The sequence below is a fragment of the Procambarus clarkii genome, chromosome 80 (assembly GCF_040958095.1).
Source record: "Procambarus clarkii isolate CNS0578487 chromosome 80, FALCON_Pclarkii_2.0, whole genome shotgun sequence".
Classification (NCBI taxonomy): domain Eukaryota; kingdom Metazoa; phylum Arthropoda; class Malacostraca; order Decapoda; family Cambaridae; genus Procambarus; species Procambarus clarkii.
Genome location: NC_091229.1, coordinates 20,319,937 through 20,344,539, shown reverse-complemented (window position 1 = coordinate 20,344,539; position 24,603 = coordinate 20,319,937). Strand labels below are relative to the sequence as shown.

Genomic DNA, 24,603 nt, shown 5'->3' with positions numbered 1-24,603 from the left:
CTTGAGTGTATGGGATCGTGTGCAAGTGCCTCCGTCGTGAGCAGAGTCTTAAGTCCTTGTCTTTCTTCCCGAGCTCTACAGACACAACACGGAATGCCAGCTACCCGCAACCCACTGAAGTGTACATCATCACATCTAAGTTAATATTCTTCTCTTGCAGAGTAGACGGGGCATAGTGGGAACCATGTGTGGTAATCTCAGGTTGTGTGTATCACTAACTCTGCCTGCACAGAGTTACTGCTGCTGCTGCTGCTGCTGCTGCTTGCTTTAACACTGCACCTCCTTCTCCCCGCATGCCTTGCAGGCTCCCACTAACACCTTCAGCATGCCCAGCATCACACCCAAAGGGGGTGAGGCAGAGTGACGGTTGTTTCTGTCTTCGCCCTCTTTTTCTGCATCAGTGTGCTTCAGCATCAATTGTATACCATTTGCTTCATTTGTTTTATACCATTCTGCTCACTTTGTTTTATTTTTCTCGCCCTCACTTTGTTTTTCTCCCTGGCTACTCAGATCATCCTTTTTTTTTTTTAACTTTCCCATTTGTATATTTCCATTATAATTTTCCCCAGCTTCTCTCAATGCATGCTAGCAGTGAGAATTAGTTGCCCTGTGTAAGCAAACTATGAGATCAACCACTACTTAATTATCCCCTCACCTTTCCACATGGCCCTCCCATCCTTCCCTTTTCACACACACACACACACACACACACACACACACACACACACAAATGGAATTGGCAAATGGAATTTAATGTTAATAAATGTCATGTTATGGAATGTGGAATAGGAGAACATAGACCCCACACAACCTATATATTATGTGAGAAATCTTTAAAGAATTCTGATAAAGAAAGAGATCTAGGAGTGGTTCTAGATAGAAAACTATCACCTGAGGACCACATAAAGAATATTGTGCAAGGAGCCTATGCTATGCTTTCTAACTTCAGAATTGCATTTAAATACATGGATGGCGATATACTAAAGAAATTGTTCATGACTTTTGTTAGGCCAAAGCTAGAATATGCAGCTGTTGTGTGGTGCCCATATCTTAAGAAGCACATCAACAAACTGGAAAAGGTGCAAAGACATGCTACTAAGTGGCTCCCAGAACTGAAGGGCAAGAGCTACGAGGAGAGGTTAGAAGCATTAAATATGCCAAAACTAGAAGACAGAAGAAAAAGAGGTGATATGATCACTACATACAAAATAGTAACAGGAATTGACAAAATCGACAGGGAAGACTTCCTGAGACCTGGAACTTCAAGAACAAGAGGTCATAGATTTAAACTAGCTAAACACAGATGCCGAAGAAATATAAGAAAATTCACCTTCGCAAATAGAGTGGTAGACGGTTGGAACAAGTTAAGTGAGAAGGTGGTGGAGGCCAAGACCGTCAGTAGTTTCAAAGCGTTATATGACAAAGAGTGCTGGGAAGACGGGACACCACGAGCGTAGCTCTCATCCTGTAACTACACTTAGGTAATTACACTTAGGTAATTACACACACACACACATGCACGCACGCACGCACGCACGCACGCACGCACGCACGCACGCACGCACGCACGCACGCACGCACGCACGCACACACACACACACACACACACACACACACACACACACACACACACACACACACATCCACACACATCCACACACATCCACACACACACATATACCCTTACCCTCCTTCCCTTTCCACACACACTCTTCCTCCCTCCCCCCCTCACTAAAGTGCGTCCACCGCTGGCATGAAAAGAAGACTGAGATCGTTGGAGCGCTGATTTGACTCTGAGTGAACCATGAATACGGTCTCTGAGCTGGTGCCCCTTCCCAAGACCCACTTAAGTGTCGTAAGTTGACAGGGAAGGGCTAGCGTATAGCCCAGTGCACCTCTGCCATCCCATCTACTGTTAAATGTTCTCCGATGAACCTATCCACTATGATGTTCCGCCATCATCCCATCTACCGTTGAGTGTAGCCCCCCCATCATCCCATCTATTTCTGAATGTACTGGTCATCCTGTTTAGTGTACCCCTGCCAGCCAGTTATTTTCATTCCTGTACAGGTTTTCAAGAAATCTTGAACTTTTACAGAATGTTGACTTGTTGAACATATAGAGGATTCTAATAATTATGTTCCCTGTATCCTTTAATTTTCATTTAAGATGCTAAGTTGTAGACTGTCTTTTATGTATTGAATTGGTTAGTATATTTGTTTCCTCCTAGAGGCAGTTTTGGTGATTTACAGAATCTATTGAAATTTTTCTTACTTAAATAAACTGCAAAATCTACTTTCTCAATTTCTTATTTTTACTGTTTTTTCTCATAAGTAATATATAGACCTAATGATGCATAGTTACAAAATCTGTTTATATATGTAGGCCTATGTAGGATAATTCTTATTGCATGGTACTTAGGTATTTCATAATGGCTTCAATCGTAGAGTTCAGAACATTAGTCTTTATGGCATCTTGATCCATAAACTATGTGGCATGTTAGAATGTCATAACATGAGGCTGAGATGTTTTGACCTAATGGCTGAATTCTACAGTGCCGTAACATTTTAATGCAGACATACAAAGTGTTTTCCTCCTAATAACAGAACACTAGTTTTGAGTTGTTCAGACATAGTACTGCAACTATGTGTGTGGTGTTAAAACTTGCTGCAGTATCATAAGTCTGTAGGGTATTATGACTTCATGGCACTAGTCTGTCAGTTCTGTGGCATAAAGTTCTTTTGCATATTGACCTGGAAGGGAGGGAGGGAAGCAAGTGGAATGGAGGGTGCGGAGGAAGAAAGGTCATAGTACCAATGGGCCCACTACACCCTTGTGCTGATCCACTTAAACGCCACCACCACCACCTACTATATTGGCCAGTGTACCCCACACCTTAGGGGGGTTTCCTTTGTGGTTTAGAATCATGCATGAGACCAGTGGAGCAATTGTGTTTTTACTGTAGAAATTACTGTAATGTGCTAAATAGCCTGTAGGAACTGCCATGTTACTCAGACATTAACTCATGATAGTCATGTACAAAATTCCCATTGTTATATCATTGTAATAGGTCCCATAGAAATATCCCTATTATACTTGCACCAAACCAGTTCATTAGATTGCCTAGAAACTCCTATAGCACCCCTTTAGAGGTCAGCAGCATCACTGCAGTATGATGTATTCTGAGATTGGATGAGCAGTGTGCATAATTTATTGCCTTTGTTGAGGGCAAATTAAGGTGTGGGGAACCCTATTTTGGTGGCGTGAAACAGATAAATAGTGTTTGTGTGGTGTTTGGTGTAGTGGACCAGTGATGGTACCTCCTCCTCCTCCTCCTGCCACCCTCCTGTCATCACACCTTCGTGTTTCTCATAACCTTCTTCTTGTTCCAGCCTCTACAGTGTTGCAGATGGAGATCGTCCGCCCTCCCCGGCTCGTGAGGGAGGAGCTCCTCTCCCTGCGCCCACACTGCTGGTTTGCCACCACCAGTCTCCAACACCTTTTTTCCATCTCCCACTTCACCTCTATTTTCCACTCCTTATGCCCATCACTTTTCCTTCTTTTTTTATAGTCTCTCTTGGAAGGAGTCTCAGGGGTTTCGTTTTCTCTCTTACTTCAGCACTGGTCTGTGACACCCAATTAAAGAAAGAAAATGGTAAACACTGTACATGACAAAAGAGACTGTATTCATGGTTGCCCCACAAACAGACCTGCCCCATTGGTTGTCCTGCATTGCTTCTCTACTAAATGCACCACTAACAACTGCTTGCTCACTGCTTGTCGCCTTTAAAGTTAGATTGTTACCATTGATGAAATATATTATATATAACTGTTATTTATCTTTCAGATAGTTCAATTGTAGGTGTTGATATAGTAGTTAGTGCCACTCAGTGCCACCTCAAAGCTTGCATAAAAGTCAAGTTAGGAACTACCTTCCCTTCTTTTCCTGTCAGTTTGAAGTGTATGTGCCAACCCTCATCAAGGGACTTCACCATTCAATCTACAGTCACCCTATTTCACCTCTGACCATGGAAAGAAGGGAGGCAACTTAGAAAATTTCAGAAGGCAGTGTAGGCTTGAACCCAAGTAGCAGGGGATTGAGATAGTAAAGCCAAGATAAAGGAAGAAATGGAGGAAGGGGGCTATAGGGTAGTGAATGTAAAGTGTCACTACCTTTTCCCCCTACCCCCCCCCCCCCCATCCCCCTGTAACAGGGGTGAAATGGCACGTGTCTTTCACATTTCCTCAGCTTTGCGGCCAGAGGAGTCCGAGTTCCCCGGGTCAAGTAAGCTGTCAACACCCAGACCTACCGACATCAGTATGCCATGCTCATTAGGTGACAACATCATTGCCGACCCCCATAGCTGCAGCCATTACTTAGTCTGCATCCATGGAGAGTGGAAAAGACAAAAATGTCAAGCTAATACCCTATGGAATTCGGTTAGTTGTTGTGTATCTCTGCTTCTGTCAGTATTATTCATAACTGTTGTTCACACCTTTTGAATAATGTTTCTCTGAATTATTCTGTGATATGCCCGAACCTCTTTACATAGTAGTGGCTTTATTTTATGTGTAACTCCTGTACTTACAATTATATCCATCTCTTATGTCATTGGTATGCATATTGTTATGACTAAAGTATTATTATTATTATTATTATTAACACACACAAATCACATTAATGTGATATATATATATCAATGAGAATATTCACTAGGGCTATGAGGTGGGTGCGAACCCATGACCCCGGCACGGTGTAGGACCACTCTGCCCTTCCACTCGAGTGCTTGTGCGTAAAAACTTGTACTGGCTTCAGTAGGGACCTCCAGACTTACTGTGATGTCAGTAGAATTCCAGTTGTATGACTTTTGCAAGTCAGCGGTGGTCCAGTGGTAGAGTACACAGCTGGCAATGCCGGGGTCGTAGGTTTGCGTTCACCTAATAGCCCCAGTAGATTTTTTCATTATTATTATTATTATTATTATTATTATTATTATTATTATTATTATTATTATTATTATTATTATTATTATTATTATACAGTACCAACTCAGACATTTTAGACTTCACATGCATATCAATGAAGTACTGTAAATGCAAATTACACACAGGGGTCCATCTCACACTTATCTTTAACAGGAGCAAAAGACCTGTGACTGGCCAGCAAATGTCAAGTGCAAGAACAAACCCACACCCCCACCGACCGGTTCCAAATGGCCCAAGCCAGAGACGAGCACTCCACCACAGGCTCATCCAGGATTCCCAGGGCAGGAACCCCCTGCACCTCCCGAGATTCCGTCTGAGGTTTCTCCCTTACCTGAAGAGACCCAAACGCCTAGCACAGTTGATTTAACTCCCGTGGATGCTACTGGAGGGCTTTCAGGTAAGGCTGGTAGGCTGTGAATGGAAACAATGGTTGTTTGTGTAGTTGGGTGGTAGTGGGTGGGTCTTAGGTGAGGTTGAAAGGCAGTGGAGGCTTTTGATGAGCTGGAAGACAGAGTGAGGAGGGAGGGGGGCTGTTAGGTGAGGCTGGAAGTCAGCATAGGAGGACAGCTGTCAAGCAAGGCTGGAAGGTAACGGGGGTTGTCAAGTGTGGCTTAAAGACAGTGGGTGGTTGTCAGGGAAGGCTGGAAGGCAGTGGGAGGCTGTCAAGTGAAGCTAGAAGGCAGTGTGGGGGGGGGGAACTTGTCAGGTGAAGCTAGGAGGCAACAGTGTATTCTCAGTGAATCTTTAAATTAATCCTCTCACTGTTGGTTAACTTTAACACTATGAACAATCAAAACATTCTCCTTATCCTTTTCTATCACTTCTGACTCTTCTCTTATCTAACTCCTCTCTCTCTTAGTCCCCTCTGACACCTCACTCTCGTCCTAACTCCTCTCACCACTTCTCTGATTCCTTCCCTCTCTCCACTCCCCTCTGATCCTTCTTTTCCCTCCTCCAGGTGACTATAAGGTGGTATGCTACTTCACGAACTGGGCATGGTACAGGCCTGGGGTAGGCAAATACAAGCCAGAGGACATCGACCCTACCCTCTGCACCCACATTGTATATGGCTTTGCTGTGCTTGACTACTCCAACCTGATCATCAAGCCTCACGATAGCTGGGCCGACATCGATAACAGTGAGTTTCCTTGTTTCCTTCCTGGTGAGGATGGCATTGTGGTCACAAATTGTAATGAGAGAAGGTGAGACAAAAAAGAGGTTTGAAAACAACAATGAAAAAAGTGATATTTTCCTTGTAAATTAGCTAAAATATTCAGAACTGATGCAGTGAGATGGTAGTCCAAACTCTAGAATGTAATGATATTGTTTCGTGTTCACGTTAAATTAAATTAAATTAAGCTTGCTGTGTTTAGCTGATGACTTCATCTCTTTACCTTATACCTAACTCATATTTTCATTGTGTTTATTTTGAGTTTGCCATGTGATTAGCATTACGTGTGCCCACCTCAAGTTGGCCTGTTCTGATTGTGCATTTCTCCCTACGGCAGAGTTTTACGAGAAGGTGACTTACCTGAAGAGGAGGGGCATCAAGGTAACTATTGCCATTGGTGGATGGAATGACTCTGCCGGCGACAAGTACAGCCGCCTAGTGAACAACCCTACAGCTCGCAGAAAATTCTCTCAACATGTCGTAGAGTTTATCGAGAAGTACAACTTTGACGGTCTTGATTTGGACTGGGAATACCCTAAGTGCTGGCAGGTAAGAGAGGGTGGGGAAATTAAGAAATATAGAAAAAGTCAGTACAGTAAATACAAATCAAGGAATTGGGGAATACAAGCTATTCTGTAGTTTCATAAGTTTACTATACAGTATATTCATCACTAATGTAAAACCGCTCGTTATTCTCGAAAAAAGGGTTGAAAGTATTATTGTTGAAAGTATTGTTGAATGCTTGAATAAAACCTATATAATGGAAGTTCCTGTAAAATACCATTCCAATATTTGTTACTTGAACAGATAGATTATGTAGTATGGAAGTCAATTTTTAAGGTAAAACTCTTCCTTGAACAGTGAAAAAAAAGTGTCATAATGGATTTAATGCAAATTCTTCTATGTGAATTTGTTTGTTTAGATTTATCCATAATAATGCAATTGTTTCTTGCCCTCGGCAACAATGTTTGATAATGCGGTTGTACTTCAGGTGGACTGCAACAAGGGCCCGGCGTCGGACAAGGAGGCCTTTGCTACATGGGTGAAGGAACTGAGTGAAGCCTTCAAGCCACGTGGCCTCCTCCTCTCCGCTGCCGTCTCCCCCAGCAAGAAGGTCATTGATGCAGGTAAACAAAAAAAAAATTAATCTTGCAATTTCCCACATCCTTGAGGTATATGTGTTTTTTATAATAATTTGTAGGAGTGTAATAGTTGCCACCAGCAATAACTAGCATGACACAGTGATGCAATCTTCATGTACGTGTACATGTAAGCAAGTTTAAAACTTTAAAAACCATCACCTTTAAAACATTATAGATTATCTATGCCTCCATTGTTAAAAAAAGGTGAATATTAGATGAACAAAGAATGTCAATGTTTTCCTACATCCTTTTGAGCCTTTTGAGAAAGGATGTAGGTTTCTTCTGAGAATTTGGTTTCAATATATTTACACATGTACTAGTATTGGGTCTTTCCTTCACCTTTATTATTATTATTTTATTGAGTCATTGGAGACTCAAGACAGTGCCTACATTTATGCCTCGTTATAAGTCACAGTAACACATAATCAGCTAGTAGAGTTTTATATTGTCTTGAACGAACACCACTGAGATCATAATCAGCTAGTAGAGTTTTATATTGTCTTGAACGAACACCACTGAGATCATAATCAGCTAGTAGAGTAATATATATTGTCTTGCACTGACACCACTGAGATCATAAGCTAATGTTAGATTCTTCCACCACCACAGGTTACGATGTGCCTACCCTCAGCAATTACATGGACTGGATTGCCGTCATGACCTATGATTTCCATGGTCACTGGGACAAGAAGACTGGCCATGTCGCCCCTATGTTCTATCACCCTGAGGACGAATATGATTACTTCAACATGGTGAGTAGTGGTCTGGTGAGGCGGTAATTTGAAGTTGGTGTGTAGTGTGTGTTTATGCAATTAACTAAATGTACTTCCAGGATGAGAGCTATGTTTCAGCATCATATGACACTGAAATAAACTGCTCATGGTTTTGACATCCTCCACAATCTCACTCTCTCATTATCTATCAATCTATCTATCTATCTGTCTGTCTCTTGCATTCTTTCCCACTTTCCCCACCTCCATCCTGCCTTGTCCCCCTCCTCTTAGCTAGTTTAAAACAATATACAAGTTACATGTTGATTATACATTGCACATCATTTCCATCCTCAGGACTTTGCCATCAGATACTGGCTGGAGAAAGGTGCCTCCAAGGACAAGATAGTGCTGGGAATGCCACTCTATGGACAGTCCTTCACCCTCAACGATCCCCAAAATACTGGCCTAAATTCCCCAGCCCGAAGTGGTGGTCAGGCTGGAGAGTTTACCCGTGCCCGCGGCTTCCTTGCCTATTATGAAGTATGTCAATTGCCTCTTACATATTATGTCAATTGCCTATTACTAAGTGCAATATGCTCTTTGCCTATTATGAAATAAAGTACAGTATGTTAATTGTGTCTCTTTTCTTTCATTTTGGATTAAATAGGTGTGATTTAAAGCCCAGCTTTGTCATGAGCTTTAGATTCGTACATGACAAATTGAATAAGACATTCCACATTCAGAAACATTGATAAATCACATTTCCCTCAGATCTGCAAAAATATTCAACAAGGATGGCAGGTGGTGAAGGACCCTGAGAGCAGGATGGGTCCATATGCATACTCTGGCAACCAGTGGGTGTCCTTCGATGATGTTGATACCATCAGGATGAAGGTATGATTTGCTATTTTTTTGTTTCTATTTTAAACCGTAAAGGAGTTGTGATTAAATCCTATAGCTAATAATTATGCATTGCATGCCATTTTTAGGAACCAGTGCCTTGAATTGAGTAAGTTTTAATGTGTTTTCTTTTTGCTGACAGTCTGAGTACATCCGTAAGATGGGCTTGGCTGGTGGAATGGTGTGGGCCCTCGATCTTGATGACTTCAACAACCGCTGTGGACAGGGCCGCCATCCACTCCTGAATACTATCAAGAAAGTGCTCGGCCCAAGCAAATCTGGTGTCCAACCACCACCATTACGGTTACCAGAACCTGACATAATGCCATCCAAGCCAGACACGTCACCGGTAAAACAAGTGTCTACAGAGACATCATGGTCCCAAGGAACAACCCCATCAGTGTCAGTCCCAGAACATGTTATCACTCCTAAACCCGGGACATCAGGACCTGTATACCAAAAACCTAATGGAGGCGAGTACGAGTGCATGATGGCTGTGGTTTATTTGGCATGTTAACTTTACTTGGTCATTTTTCTTCCTTTTTAATGATTGAAATCTGCTTTCTATTTAGAAATAAATTTTATATTAGAGACATCACTCCACCTCCTACTATAGTACAAGTTTCCAGGACAGCTTGGCTTAATTAAAGGGGGTGTAAATTTTTCCATATAGTAAATGAATAATTACTGTAAATAGTTTAAATTACAATGTGTTTTGAGATACTCGCAAATTTTCTCTGCCGGATAAAGTAGATCATCTAGCCATTCTTTCAGTGCAGGATTTATTTAAATATTTCTTAAACCCTTCTTTACAAACCTTATTTAAGTATTTCTTAAAGTCTTCCTTGATATAATCCTAACAAAGCATAAATCTGCACTTCAGTAACATTTAGATTTCCTCTTATGAATTTAGACTATCTGCACTGCTATTGGCATTCATTATTAAATGGCTACAGAAACTCAAATACAGTATATTTAGACTACGTCACGTAGTACCCGCCTTGGTTCAAGTGTAAATCCAGGGCGGGAAGGGATGTTTGGCACTTTTCCTTTCTCTCACGCCTCTATTCACCTATTGAAGATGGCCAATGGGAAACCTCGATAAACTTAATAGGCTTCCTGTTCCAAACAGTACAACATCTATAGGTGTTTTCATAGGTCATCAAAGAATGCATGTAGCATAATAAAATACTGTAAGTAATAGAAATAGATAACTTTTCCTACCCGATATAACCTTACTTGCTCCTTGCACAGATGATGGGTACAAGGTAGTGTGTTATTTCACCAACTGGGCGTGGTACCGGCCAGGAGAAGGCAAGTACGTTCCCGAGGACATCGACTCTTCCCTCTGCACACACGTCATCTACGGCTTCGCGGTTCTTGATGCCAACACCAACAAAATCAAAGCACATGATTCTTGGGCAGACTATGACAATAGTGAGTGACCTTAGTAACCCCATAATAATAATAATAATAATACAGTATTTTATTAATACTGTATTAATAAAATATTATTAATATTAATTTACAAAGGAAGATTGTTACAGTAGTTATTTGCAAGTTACTGTACAGTAATTGTATATAGGAATCCTAAGTTCAGTTCTTGGGCCTGACAGAAATGATTGGGCATATTTCCTTTCATCTAATGCCCCTGTTTACCATGCAGTAAATAGGTACCCAGGAGTTAGGGATTTCATCACTGGGAAAGTCATTAGTTCAACCTAGGAATGGATTGTTCTTTCCTCAACAATGGGAATTATATGTTATCAGCTAAACATCTTAGTTTTTATTTCTATTTATATATGTTAACATAGATCTCTTATTGTTAAGTACAGTACAATATTACCATTCAAATGTATTAACAGTGGAAACATAATTTTAAAGTTTGCTTGAAATGCTCTACATAATTAGTGGCATTATAAAATATATAAATACTTGTACCCAAATACATAAATTTTTTACTGTAACAATGTATTTAATATAAAGTAATAATAATAATAATATTTTATTCATAAAAATGTGCATACAAAGAATATAAAAGAGGTACATTTATAGGAACAGGAGTTGCACATCAAATAATGCCACTACTACGCAAAGAGTTTAGGGCAAAACGTAGAATAATTCAGATAAAAACTATTGATGTGTATAATGGGTAAACACTTCATACTAAATGAGAAGTAAGCTAATATATGTGACATGTTCAAGAAATACTGTATACCTGTAACAAATATTATTATTATACTCGCATGCCAAAGCTAAGAGGCAGGGCCAGAAAGCTTGACCTCTCTCTCAGCAAATACATTTAAAAACAGCTCAAAATACCACTATAGTATTTGTATTCAGCTTTCACATACAGATTATACATTTTGTACGTATAGTGCTAACACTGCATTAGTTAAATGTGTTGGCCAAAAAAAAATCAAGCGAAGCAAAAACTGTTGAATGTAACCATGAGTCAAGCTTCAAAGCACTAGGGAGATCAATTAAACCTTATAGCCTGTGTGGCATTACTCTTGCAGAGTTCTATGAGCGTGTGGTGGCCCACAAGGCTAAAGGGGTGAAGGTTCTCATAGCCATTGGTGGATGGAATGACTCTGCTGGAAGCAAGTATAGCGTCCTGGTGAACAACCGTGCAACTCGTAGTGCATTCAATGCGCACGTTGTTGATTTTATCCTGAAGTATAACTTCGATGGCCTTGATTTGGACTGGGAGTACCCTGTGTGCTGGCAGGTAAGGAATCGGCAACACTAAATATTCTAGCAGTTTTGTTCTAGTAAAGTGTATTCCCATGAACATACAAAAATATTAATTTTGTTTATGAAATTTAAAATGTTAGTGAAAAAATGTTGTTTATTATTTATTTAGCAAAACAATAGCCATACAGAAAAACAATACTGTACATTGTACTATAATTTGTAATTGCGGTTTGTTTGATAGCCTGGTGCATGAAAATGTTAAAATATATTGAGAGATAGGGTTTCACAATACAGTACATAGACTTTATTCTCAACATGCAACTTGGGATCCCGGGTTTGATTCCTGGGCAGGACAGAAATGGTTGAGCACATTTCCTTTTACCAAATGCTTCTGTTCACCTAGCAGTAAAATAGGTACCTGGAAGTTAAGCAACAGTTGTAGGGTTGCATCCTAGGAAAGGTCAAGGTCAGTAGTTCACATTTGGGAGTCCTCAGTACAAGCCTGAAGTATATATATATATATATACACACACACACAGGCTTCCTGTCTCTGATAAAACTAATTAAATTAATTATGTTCTAACTTTCCTCTTCTTTTAGGTGAACTGTGACAAGGGTCCCAGCACTGACAAGTCAGCTTTTGCTGAATGGGTGAGAGAACTCAAGCAGGCCTTCCAGCCTCATGGTCTTCTCCTATCATCTGCTGTCTCTCCCAGTAATAAGGTTATTGACATGGGTACGTCTTGGAGAGCTTTTGTTTCTGATAGATACCTCTTATCTTTATAAGATATATATACCTCTTATCAAGTCTTTTGACTTGAATGCAAGTTGCACTCGATGGATATTTGATGGGTAGATGCTACAAATAGAGCAATCAATTTCAGACCCTGTTTATTAAACATTCTGTAGTTTCTGTGCATAACCTACTTTCATTTATTTTATATTATTGTTCCTGTATATACTCAAATTGAATTAATTATTTTTCAAAGTAATCACTTTATTTTTTCAAAATCTCTACTTCTGTGTACCTTTTCTATCCAATAAGATTTTGTCTCAAAATATTCCACACTCATTCCAGGTTACGATGTGCCTGTTTTGAGTCAATATCTGGACTGGATTGCTGTCATGACATATGACTACCATGGCCAATGGGACAAGAAGACTGGCCATGTTTCCCCTATGTATGCCCACCCTGAGGACGACAATCTTGCATTCAATACTGTGAGTTTCCGTAGTCCCGCAAATGGCATCAGCCCAGCAAGTTTCCCGGATCCCTCGACTGGTGTCATATTTAAAAAAAAGTCACTTATTTAAAGTCAAGATTGCATCCTTAAAGCTAGTAACTGAGCTTAAGTTCTTAAAATGGTTAATGTATTTTTCATCTAAAGATATAACAAATTGGTTTTTGGACCTTGCATAACATGACCAGTCATGAAATCTAACACCTTATTCTTAGAGCTAACTTCATGAACTGTATGTTTGATGTGGAATTTATTGAAGCCATGACCTCAAGACTTCCGGTATCTGAAACAGGAGTTCCTGTTCATGTTGCGACTTTCATTTCATTTGCACAGAACTTCACCATTCACTACTGGATCGAGAAGGGGGCAGATAGAAAGAAGCTGGTGATGGGTATGCCCATGTATGGCCAATCATTCAGCCTGGCAGAGCGCGGGAACAAGGGACTCAACCAGCCGACCTATGGAGGGGGCACGGCTGGCCAGTACACACGGGCAAGAGGATTCCTTGCCTATTATGAGGTAATATAAAAATCTTTATTTATAAATCTTGTAATTTCTTGTTTATCTGTATCTTTTCAAATCTTGTTTATCTGTATCTTTTGCTACCCAGTCTCCCAATCTTTATGTACCCAATCTGAACATCTTTACCATTGTGATCATTGCTGTCTTATATGTGCTGTCAATCTGCTGTATGGTGTCTATTAATCTTGTTTAAATTACTAATCAAGCTGTCAATGTAATCAATCAGAGCTTTAATATAACAATGTGCTTTAATATACTTACATATCTCTCTCATCTCATTTTTCTCTTGTAATGTATCTTTATCATTTATCAATTCTGATTGAAATTACCTTCTTAAAATTATCTGCTAGATTAAGGACCTGCCCGAAACGCTGCGCGTACTAGTGGCTTTACAAGAATGTAAATACTGTACTATCCAATGTATTCTCACAAACCCAATGTACCTTCTTGTATATATATAAATAAATAAATAAATAAATATATTAAGATTTTGCTACTCTTGTAAATACTAATAACAATAATTACAATAATAATTTTTATTGTTATTTAAAAATATACAAACATGATACAGTGGTTGCTTATTTATTATATAAAGGTGCATGTTTAATAAAGCCACTAGTACACAAAACAGTCCCCATGGTACAGTGATAACACACTCGCTTTGCACTTTATGAGCAAATTTTGGCCTGGGTTCGTATCCTGGTGGGGGAGGATTGACTAGGCGTCTTTCCTTAACTGTACGCCTCTGTTCATCCAGCAGTGATTGGGTACCTGGTTGTTAAATGATTAGCGGATCGTGTTTTACGATTTCTATAACGACATTAATGCTACTTTAAACTACATCTTACTACTACTGTTTTATTATGATATTGGTTCAACTGTAGATCTACTGTGCTAGTTGAAAACTTCTACTGCAGTATGATTTAGTTACTACAACTACTTTATTATTTCTACTACTGCATTATTCACCTGAATTTACCTGAGGGCCACTATCTCACTAGTGGCTCCAATAAGGACAGGAAGCCGACACCTTCCCAAAGGTACCACCATCATCATCCCCACTGATTGTACCACCACAATCCTCCATTGATGGTACCACCACCACAATCATCCCCTCCATTGGTAGTACCACCTCCGCCACCATCCCCATTGATGTTACCACCCCATCATTCCCATTGATGGTAACCCCCACTATCCTCATCAACTGGTTATTTAAATGTTTAGGATAAGTAATTAATTCGTAGTTTTATTTGTAATTTTTGTAATATGCACTGTACTGTATTTTAATCTTTTCTATCATCTCTGATTTCAACTTCATATTTTCTCTATATATATATGTATATAAAATAATTCTCATTCATTTCCAATCCATTGACTTAGAGTGGTCAGTAGAAAGACAGCCTTGCTTCTTTGGCAGGGTCAGTATTTAACCCCGATGGTCCAAGTTTTTGGCCAGAGCTCCATCACTCAGTTTCTCACATCCCAACTCTTTGTCCTCATATTCATTCCCAGTTGACCAGACCACACACTAGAAGTTGAAGGCACGACGTTTCGGTCCGTCCTGGACCATTCTCAAGTCGATTGTCTCACAATCGACTTGAGAATGGTCCAGGACGGACCGAAACGTCCTCGTTCCTTCAACTTCTAGTGTGTGGTTTGGTCAACATACTTCAGCCACGTTATTGTGACTCATCACCTTCATTCCCAGTGCAGTATAAGAATATGAGCTAAGTGCTTTATCCTCAGGCCTTACAATTGTAGCATTAGCTATCACTGGTTTCCTCTTCCACAGATCTGCTACAGAATCCAGAATCGCGGGTGGACAGTGGTGAGAGACCCACAGGGGAGGATGGGCCCCTATGCCTACAAGCTTGACCAGTGGGTTGGCTTCGATGACGTCGCAATGATCAGATATAAGGTGGGTAGGGTGCGCATATTCAGAGCTCTTTAAGTAGGCGAGTTTTAGGGTACTGTAGCACAGTGGTCTATGCTGTTGGCTCACATCTGAGGATCCCTAAGTTCAATTCTCAAGCAGGACAGAGATAGTTGGGCACATTTCCTTTAACATGATGCCTTTGTTCACTTAGCAGTAAATAGGTACCTGGGAGTTAGACAATTGTTGTGGGTTGCATCCCGGGGAAGGTCAATAGTTGGCCAAAGGGAACCTCAGTAAGCCTAAGTACAGGCTACCTATTCGTGTCACTGGAAAATCAGTATTCTGTCATACATGTTCTGATCACTGTAGCAATGAAAGTTTGTAGGATGCTTTCTGCCAGTATATGTGGTTAAGCTATAAATTAGTAACAGTGATGGTATGATATATGAAGAAGGTTAGTTATACAATCAAATCAAATGTTTATTCAGGTAAAAGTACATACATAGAAGATTAGTTACGAACATAATGTTGGATTTATAGATAGAGCTAGTACATACAATACTAGTATGCATACTACCTCTCAGATCACTGTAGAACTGTGATGCACATTTGTTGTGGGGTGTGTATGTAAAGGAAGAATATTGAATATATAGAGGCAGTTTAATATAAATTATTGAATTGTGATTTTTTGTTCTAAATTACTGTATTTGTGCTGAGCATGGACTGTGGTGCAAATTTGCCTGAAAGTCAAGTACACTAAGGACCATGATCATGACACATTATGCTTACCACCCATATCTCATGCTCACCCCACAGCCCATGCTCATCCTACATCCCATCCTCACCCCAAAGACCATGCTCACCTCAGTCCATGCAGTATGGTCTGTGGGACTATGGCCTGTCATAACCATGGTTTTCTGTGTACATAGCTTGTGTTGGACACATACTTCATGCAGTGCACCAAATGCACTTTGCCCGAAATGCTGTGCTTATCAGTGGCTTTAGGCACTGTATGTACTAGCTCTATCTAGAAATCCAACATTATGTTTGTAACTCATCTTGTATGCACTGTATGTATTTTTACCTGAATAAACATTTGATTTGATTTGAGTGTGCCTGGTGTGTGATGTTTCTTCTTTTAAATGGTATAAATGACCATTTATACCTGGGAGGCCTGGTCGAGGACTGGGCCACAGGGACGCTAAGCCCCAAAATCATCTCAAGGTAAATTCAAGGTAACTTGTATATTGTAGGGGTCTATTGTATGTGGTATGTGTGTCACTGCATAGTTATATTGTGGACATCAAGAGATACTAATGGATGCCTTTTCTCTATCAGTCGGAATACATCAAGATGATGGGTCTTGGTGGTGGCATGATCTGGGCACTGGACCTGGATGACTTCAAGAACCGTTGTGGCTGTGAGCGTCATCCACTCCTCAAGACCATCAATAGGGTCCTCAGAAACTACCCGGAACCCGATCCTAACTGCCCCCTTCTCGAAGGTGTGTGAGATTCTTCGGCACTAGTAGTGATATTATTATTATTATGGTAGTAAATGACTTCAGTAATTGCAGTAGTATAATGCTGATAATAATTTAGTAATAATAATAATAATAATAATAATAATAATTGTAATAATAATTAAATACTATTTATAACAAATACCTGGATAAGATTGAGGTGATTACCAATAATAGTAGGTCCAGCATTTGTATGCTATAAAGCAACTACTGTAATTACACACAGCATTTTGAGTATACCATTTGATCGTGACTACGTATATTAATATGTGCTATTTTGGAGTAATACTTAATACTGGACTATGGTACATAAGCTGGCATACTGCATGTATGAATAAAATCATGTAATAGTGGCACTTGTTGGACTGTTAAGACTTAGGAAACTCAATGTAGTTATCTAGTACTGTAGATAAAATATACAGACATGAAGTCACAATAACGTGGTTGAAAATTGGACACGCAACTAACTCACAAAGTTGGCTTCGTTCTTGACTCAATCTGGCATCCAAGGTTTGATTGCCAGGCGAGACAGAAATAGTTGGGCACCTTTCCTTTCACCCAATACTACCTCTGTTCACCTAGCAGTAAATAGGTACCTGGGAGTTAGGCAGCTGTTGTGGAGTTGCTTCCTGGGGGATGGTTAGTGGTTGACCTTGGGGGACCTCAATACAAGCCTTAAGTGTGTGTGTGTGTGTGTCTATATATATATAGACACACACACACACACACACCTGTACATACATACATACATATACTGTACAGGCTTCTTAACCCCAACAAAACAAATGATCTGCAGTGCCCCTTATTCACATGTTCTTATGTTATCATGGTCTCATGGTTTACATCTTACTTTCTCGCCTTTTACTTCGCACTTTTTCTTTACGGGATCTGATAATGGTCCAGGATGGACTGAAACATCTTCACTTCCTTTCCTTTCAAATGTGTGGGTTGGGTGTCTAGATAGAATATAATAATATTGTTGGATAATGATAGTTTAGATGTACTGTAGGAGCCTACAGAGCTTGAATTTAAAAAAAAAATAATACATGGAATTCAATTTTTAAATTGAATATTTTTATTGATAAATGTGTGTTTTCAGTTATACAAATTTAAAACCTTTATTTTATAAAATTGCCATGCATTAATGAGTGACTGAGGTTGCAAAATTTCAAATACAACTGGATCTCCCATATTATATTAATAAGGGCAGGAGGGGAAACTTGATCCCCTCAACTGAGAAGTACCATAATTCCGGAGTTCAGGTGGTTGTGAGTACGATACTGGAGTCTTAATAGTACTTGGTAGACTATAGATAATAGATTATCTATTATCTATCTTATCTATTATCAAACAAGGACGATGGAAAAAATTAATGTTCATTCATTCTGTGTTTGTTCCATAGGTCAGGATGAAATGCAGCCATTCGTGCCCACAGAAACAGATATTTCTGATCAGGAGACCCCAGATGTACCAGATGTAGACCCTCTTGAACAACCAGAACCACCACCACCCTCACAAAGCACCCCATCACTGAGGAGTTGTCAGTCCAATACCCTCACCCCTCACCCAACAGACTGCGCTAAATATATGGAGTGTGTCCACGGCGAGTTAGTTGAACGGAAGTGTGCTGGAGGCCTCGTATGGGTCAAGGTTAGTGTTTCTGTGGCCCCCTCAGAGTATAAGAAACTCATCTGAGGCATGGAATTGGGAATGGGGGACGGGAAGATGGAATTGGGAATTGGAAATGAGAAGAGGGAAGGGGGATACAGTATTGCAAGTACTGGTGTAGGTTGGAATATACAGTACTCCAAGTGCTAGTGTGGGTTGACTCTGGATTATAGGCAAACAGATCATAATATTTTGTTGTTCCTGTGTAGTGTTATTTTGTAATTATTTATGTCACCAAAGTATTGAAAATTATTATTATTTGCCCCCGTCAAGCTTTGCTTTGACCTACGTCTAAGCCAGCTTTGGGAAGACGTCTTGAAGGTATCGGAAGACTGCCGACTTAGGGAAACCAAGTGTCACAACTCTCGATAAGAAGTCGGCAGCTTTCAAGTACAGTACTGTACCTTCAAGAGTTCTTCCCTAAGCTGTCTTAGGTAAAGGAAAGAGCAAAGTTTGAGGGAACTAGCCAATTTCTATACTTAGAGGTATAAGCAATCACAAATTACACTTATTAACCAGAAACAAAAAAATTTATATAAATAATAATTTATTTTGACAAATGTACATGCTGTATATTCATAACTTTTTTCTTTCCACATTATGCTCAAAAATGCTTTGTGGTTTTTGGCTTTAGGCATTGTACTTGCCTAACCTAGGAATCCTACACTGTTTTTGTATCCTATGTATGACTGTATGTACTTTTGTGTAAATAAACAATTATTATTTCTTATTTATTTGAATCTCGTTTCATAAATATTTATAATTTTCCTGGAATAATTTAAATTGGAGATGTAAAAATATTAATACCCTATTTTTTCTTCCTACAGGACAGATGTGATTGGAAGAGTAAGGGGTGTAAAATAGGTCAGGCTCCACAGGTTGGCTCTCCTGTCACAGTTGGTACTCCTTCATGGCACACTACCACCAGGACTCCCACTACTACTCGTACTACTACTCGTACTACCACTCGTACTACCACAACTACCATGGCCACCTGGCAGAGGCCCATTGTTCCTTCTCCGAGTACCCCATCGGTGGCCAGACCACCTGTCGTACCTCATAGTGGCTATATGGTGAGCTCCCTTGAGACCAAATTCCGGTTGTAGCTGACAGTTCTTACATCGAGAGATTTACCTGAATTTACCTGAAGGCCATCATTTATCTAGTGGCCTCAATGGGGACAGGAAACTGGTGGCTGGTCAAAGATCCTCTCCCCCATTTTCCTGAGGATTTTTTCCTTTAAGCTCTGTTTGTCATACCTACAGGGTTCTACATATTACTGTAGCTTCAAGCAGTCACTTATTTTGTTATGCTTATTCTTTATTATGGGTTTTTCTGAGGGAAGCCCCTTTGGCTCCATGGAGCTATCCGGCTGATACGGAAGTACTGTACTGTATTAGCTTTGGGCATCAGTCAATCTACATGGAGTTCTAGGCCTACCAGGGACATTTTAGTTGCAATTCTTTAGTAGTAACAGAGTTCTAGGCCTAAAATTGCATTTTAGTAGCAGTCCTTCACCAGAATGTGGAGGGGAGGGGGGGGATTTTGGTGTGCCTATCTTTCTGGGTGCCCAACCCAGTCGATGGCAGACATAGAGTACTTCTAAACCATATATCAGGTATCTCTATAGGCCATTGCTCCTCGCGCCGCTCTGAGGGGGGCCAGGTTCTGGCTCGTGGTCTCTGGGAGGCCTAGAACTCCATATACTTTGACTGATGCCTAAAGCTAATACTTCCGTATCAGCCGGAGAGCTCCGGGAAGCCTCCGCATCTCACCCAGAAAATGGCGTTTCATTACATTCAATGATGGTTTTCTTAGTTTTGGTTTAGTATCTAATTCCCCAAGCTTCCGCCCATCTCGTGAAGAGGCCCAAATTCTGGGCCTGACTTTTATTAGACAATGGTAGGTCTCGAAGGCCTGGTGCAATTTGCTAAGACATGGAAGTGCCAGTACTTTAACTATGAGAGTTAGTGAAAGCACACTAGAAAAAAGTTTCATTGCATTCGATGCTTAATTTTGACTTGTCTCTGTATGTCTTCATCTCTATCCTATAGCCTACACCTCTCATCCGCAGCTGTATCTTTACAGTTCACCATGTCTCATTTTTTTCATTTACAGTGTACTGTATATGTATTTTTAAGCTGTAGATCTTAACATATTTTTTAAGTATAAATATTTATATTTATACATCAATATAATCACAAATATTTAACTTGTGCGTTCATTTTGAACACTGCAGTAAGTATACTAATGCATCGTGTATGCTTGTGTGCAGGTTGTATGTTACTTCACCAACTGGGCGTGGTATCGCCAGGGGCCAGCCAAGTACAAGCCTAGTGACATCGATCCAAACTTATGCACGCATATTGTATATGGCTTTGCTGTGCTTGACCCCACCAAACTTGTAATCAGGCCGCACGACTCCTGGGCTGATATTGACAACAGTGAGTATTGTTTCTTAATCATAATAATAGTAATACTGTAGTGTAATAATAATTTTATTTGTTAAAAATATACAATATACCCGAGGGCCACTGTGTCTTCAGAATGTTAGAGTTAATCTATGTATTTCAGTGTGTTTAGGTGGAATACATCTTTATTAAACTCTTCATACTTCATACTAAATGTTTTGGGCAGTGTTGTATGACAAAATTATTTTTATTAGATAAAAGCTTTGCTATGAGCTCTATTCAATAAAGAAACACATGATATACAGTACAGTATTAGTTATGTATAAAACTGTATCATTTTATGTTAGAAGATTTCAGATATGAAAACCATGATTCATTTATTACCTCTACAGAATTCTATGAGAAGGTGGTTGCTCTGAAAGCACATGGAATTAAAGTGACTCTTGCCATCGGTGGATGGAATGACTCGGCTGGCGACAAGTACAGCCGACTAGTGAATGATCCAGCAGCTCGTAGGAATTTCAATGAACATGTTATACAATTCATCTTGAAATACAACTTTGATGGTCTTGACCTGGATTGGGAGTACCCTGTGTGCTGGCAGGTGAGATGCATGTGTACTGATATAGACTGTATGTGTACTGTGTATGTGTACTAATCCAGCCACTTGAACTGGTTAGTACAATGACAGTCTCACTTCTTGCAGACTGGCATTCAATCCCCAACCATCCAAGTAGTTGGGCCTTATTCCAATTACTGTATTGTATTCTCGAAGGTTAGAACATGAGATTATAATATTCATGGTCATTACTTTATCAACCATTCCAGAATGCTGATAATAAGGAAGATAATATTTTGCATTACAGTACTTTGTGGTCTTTCTCTCTCCCAGGTGAACTGTGAGAAGGGCAACCCAGCAGACAAGGCCGCCTTTGCCGAGTGGGTGAAGGAACTGCATGAAGCCTTCCAGCCTCATGGTCTCCTACTGTCTGCTGCTGTCTCCCCCAGCTACAAAGTTATTGATGCAGGCAAGACCTCTCAGTACAGTACTTTCAATTTTATTTGGCAAAATTTAAAGTTGAGTTACTGCTCCTCAACCAGCCTGCCCTTTTGAATAATATATTGAATCTTGACATAAAATTCCCTTTCAAAATATGATGTACCATAAATCATAACAGTTCACCAAATTGAAGAGGTGTTACGTTTTCTATTCATGGGTCCTCGGTTAGGTTAAGTTTGGGCAATTTAGTATACCATTTTTCTAGCTTGAATGTTGTGCAACATAGCAGACTTAGTAAGTCTCTCCATTCCCAGGTTATGATGTTCCAAAGTTGAACCGCTACTTTGACTGGATCGCCGTAATGACCTACGACTACCACGGTCACTGGGACAAGAAGACTGGCCACGTTTCACCTATGTACTACCACCCTGATGACGACGAACCCTTATTTAACACGGTGAGTGCCAGTCTGTGACCTGTGTACGTCCACTCTAAAGATCACGAGGTCTTATTTCTCACCATAGATGCCAGTGTAGATGTTCCAGTGCTTTTATAAATGCAAACTGTGTTAATTGATAAATGAAATATTTTTTTTATAAGTGATTAAAATGTTACTAAATTTTTTTTTTTTTTTTTTTTTTTATTATTTTCTACCACAAACGTGGCCACACATTTACAATGCTAAGCAGCATATATACATTTTCTTCTGTCCTCCATGGACAGGGTTAGAGATGTGTTAAACATATAGTTCAAGGGTTTATTGAACAACTAAGTTATTGGGAGGATACTTCCTCAAACCAATCGTTTTCCAGAATTAAATAATTTTTTACTTTAACATTTAACATTTCAATTCAAGGTGAAATGAATTGCTTAAATTGACTCATTTTTATTTCAATATTTTAATCATTAAGTTTATTTTGTAACTGTGTGGAAACAACTAATGTTAAAAGTCAGTAAGAGAATAATAAAAACCTATTTTTATTTCTTAACATATTTACACAGTTTCAGGAATATATATGCTGTATTATATCATTGAAGTGATATTGTATTTAGTACTTAGTTTCCATCATCCATATTTAGTACTTTATATTTTTAATAACACACAAAGATAATTTCTTTCTATCAGACATCAAGTAGTGTTTTCTAGAATATAGTTAAACTAATGTATTTTGAACTTTTTTCATACTTTTTGAATGATGAAATATAAAAATGTTGACATTCTCTCGCTGCACCAGAATTCCACCATCCATTACTGGATCGAGAAGGGAGCGGACCGCAAGAAACTGGTGATGGGTATGCCCTTGTATGGGCAGGCCTTCTCCCTGGGATGGCAAGCTAAGGGACACGGTCTTAACGAACATGCACCAGACAAGGGCCAGGCAGGACAGTACACCAAAGCTGCGGGCTTCTTGGCCTACTACGAGGTAACACATCAGTTGCAACCTTCGTGTTCTGACACCACTAATATGCAGTACATAATTATGATAGGAATAGAAAACCATTATTTCTAATGTTAATGATGTAGTAATACTATCATTGTTATTGTGTATTGAGAATAGTCACAGCCCATACTGATTAATACTGTAATATAAATCTGTATCTATAAAAGAGATAGATGTATCTGTCTGTCTGTGTGTCTGTTTGAGGTTGAGGGGCCAAATACTTGGGACCAGTCTCGACAAATCTTATGGAGTGACTGATCTTTGTTCGGGGATGGTCATTGGCGAGTTGAGGTTGACCTCCTGTACATGAACTGGCAAATGGAAGGTGGTGAAGGAGAGAGGGAAGGTGGTGAAGGAGAGGGAAGGTGGTGAAGGAGAGGGAAGGTGGTGAAGGAGAGGGAAGGTGGTGAAGGAGAGGGAAGGTGGTGAAGGAGAGGGAAGGTGGTGAAGGAGAGAGGTGGTGGTGAAGGAGAGAGGGAAGGTGGTGAAGGAGAGAGGGAAGGTGGTGAAGGAGAGAGGGAAGGTGGTGAAGGAGAGAGGGAAGGTGGCGAAGGAGAGAGGGAAGGTGGTGAAGGAGAGAGGGAAGGTGGTGAAGGAGAGAGGGAAGGTGGTGAAGGAGAGAGGGAAGGTGGTGAAGGAGAGAGGGAAGGTGGTGAAGGAGAGAGGGAAGGTGGTGAAGGAGAGAGGGAAGGTGGTGAAGGAGAGAGGGAAGGTGGTGAAGGAGAGAGGGAAGGTGGTGAAGGAGAGAGGGAAGGTGGTGAAGGAGAGAGGGAAGGTGGTGAAGGAGAGAGGGAAGGTGGTGAAGGAGAGAGGGAAGGTGGTGAAGGAGAGAGGGAAGGTGGTGAAGGAGAGAGGGAAGGTGGTGAAGGAGAGAGGGAAGGTGGTGAAGGAGAGAGGGAAGGTGGTGAAGGAGAGAGGGAAGGTGGTGAAGGAGAGAGGGAAGGTGGTGAAGGAGAGAGGGAAGGTGGCGAAGGAGAGAGGGAAGGTGGCGAAGGAGAGAGGGAAGGTGGCGAAGGAGAGAGGGAAGGTGGTGAAGGAGAGAGGGAAGGTGGTGAAGGAGAGAGGGAAGGTGGTGAAGGAGAGAGGGAAGGTGGTGAAGGAGAGAGGGAAGGTGGTGAAGGAGAGAGGGAAGGTGGTGAAGGAGAGAGGGAAGGTGGTGAAGGAGAGAGGGAAGGTGGTGAAGGAGAGAGGGAAGGTGGTGAAGGAGAGAGGGAAGGTGGTGAAGGAGAGAGGGAAGGTGGTGAAGGAGAGAGGGAAGGTGGTGAAGGAGAGAGGGAAGGTGGTGAAGGAGAGAGGGAAGGTGGTGAAGGAG

The 24,603-nt window shown here is 40.5% G+C and overlaps 1 protein-coding gene across 3 annotated transcripts in view; it reads left to right on the top strand.

Annotated features, from left to right (window-relative positions):
• Positions 1-24,603, top strand: part of Cht10 (Chitinase 10) — a 114,630-nt gene that overhangs the window by 85,583 nt on the left and 4,444 nt on the right. For all 3 annotated transcript variants that reach the window (XM_069314874.1, XM_069314875.1, XM_045727592.2), the window contains 23 exons: positions 4,250-4,440; positions 5,140-5,383; positions 5,945-6,124; positions 6,495-6,706; positions 7,149-7,284; positions 7,909-8,051; positions 8,367-8,552; positions 8,784-8,906; positions 9,055-9,385; positions 10,167-10,349; positions 11,432-11,643; positions 12,210-12,345; positions 12,688-12,830; positions 13,184-13,369; positions 15,165-15,290; positions 16,587-16,752; positions 18,173-18,420; positions 19,266-19,511; positions 20,714-20,882; positions 21,242-21,453; positions 21,742-21,877; positions 22,164-22,306; positions 23,085-23,273. In XM_069314874.1, the coding sequence (XP_069170975.1) occupies positions 4,250-4,440; positions 5,140-5,383; positions 5,945-6,124; positions 6,495-6,706; positions 7,149-7,284; positions 7,909-8,051; positions 8,367-8,552; positions 8,784-8,906; positions 9,055-9,385; positions 10,167-10,349; positions 11,432-11,643; positions 12,210-12,345; positions 12,688-12,830; positions 13,184-13,369; positions 15,165-15,290; positions 16,587-16,752; positions 18,173-18,420; positions 19,266-19,511; positions 20,714-20,882; positions 21,242-21,453; positions 21,742-21,877; positions 22,164-22,306; positions 23,085-23,273 (4,241 nt within the window). The remainder of the gene's footprint in view (positions 1-4,249; positions 4,441-5,139; positions 5,384-5,944; positions 6,125-6,494; positions 6,707-7,148; positions 7,285-7,908; positions 8,052-8,366; positions 8,553-8,783; positions 8,907-9,054; positions 9,386-10,166; positions 10,350-11,431; positions 11,644-12,209; positions 12,346-12,687; positions 12,831-13,183; positions 13,370-15,164; positions 15,291-16,586; positions 16,753-18,172; positions 18,421-19,265; positions 19,512-20,713; positions 20,883-21,241; positions 21,454-21,741; positions 21,878-22,163; positions 22,307-23,084; positions 23,274-24,603) is intronic.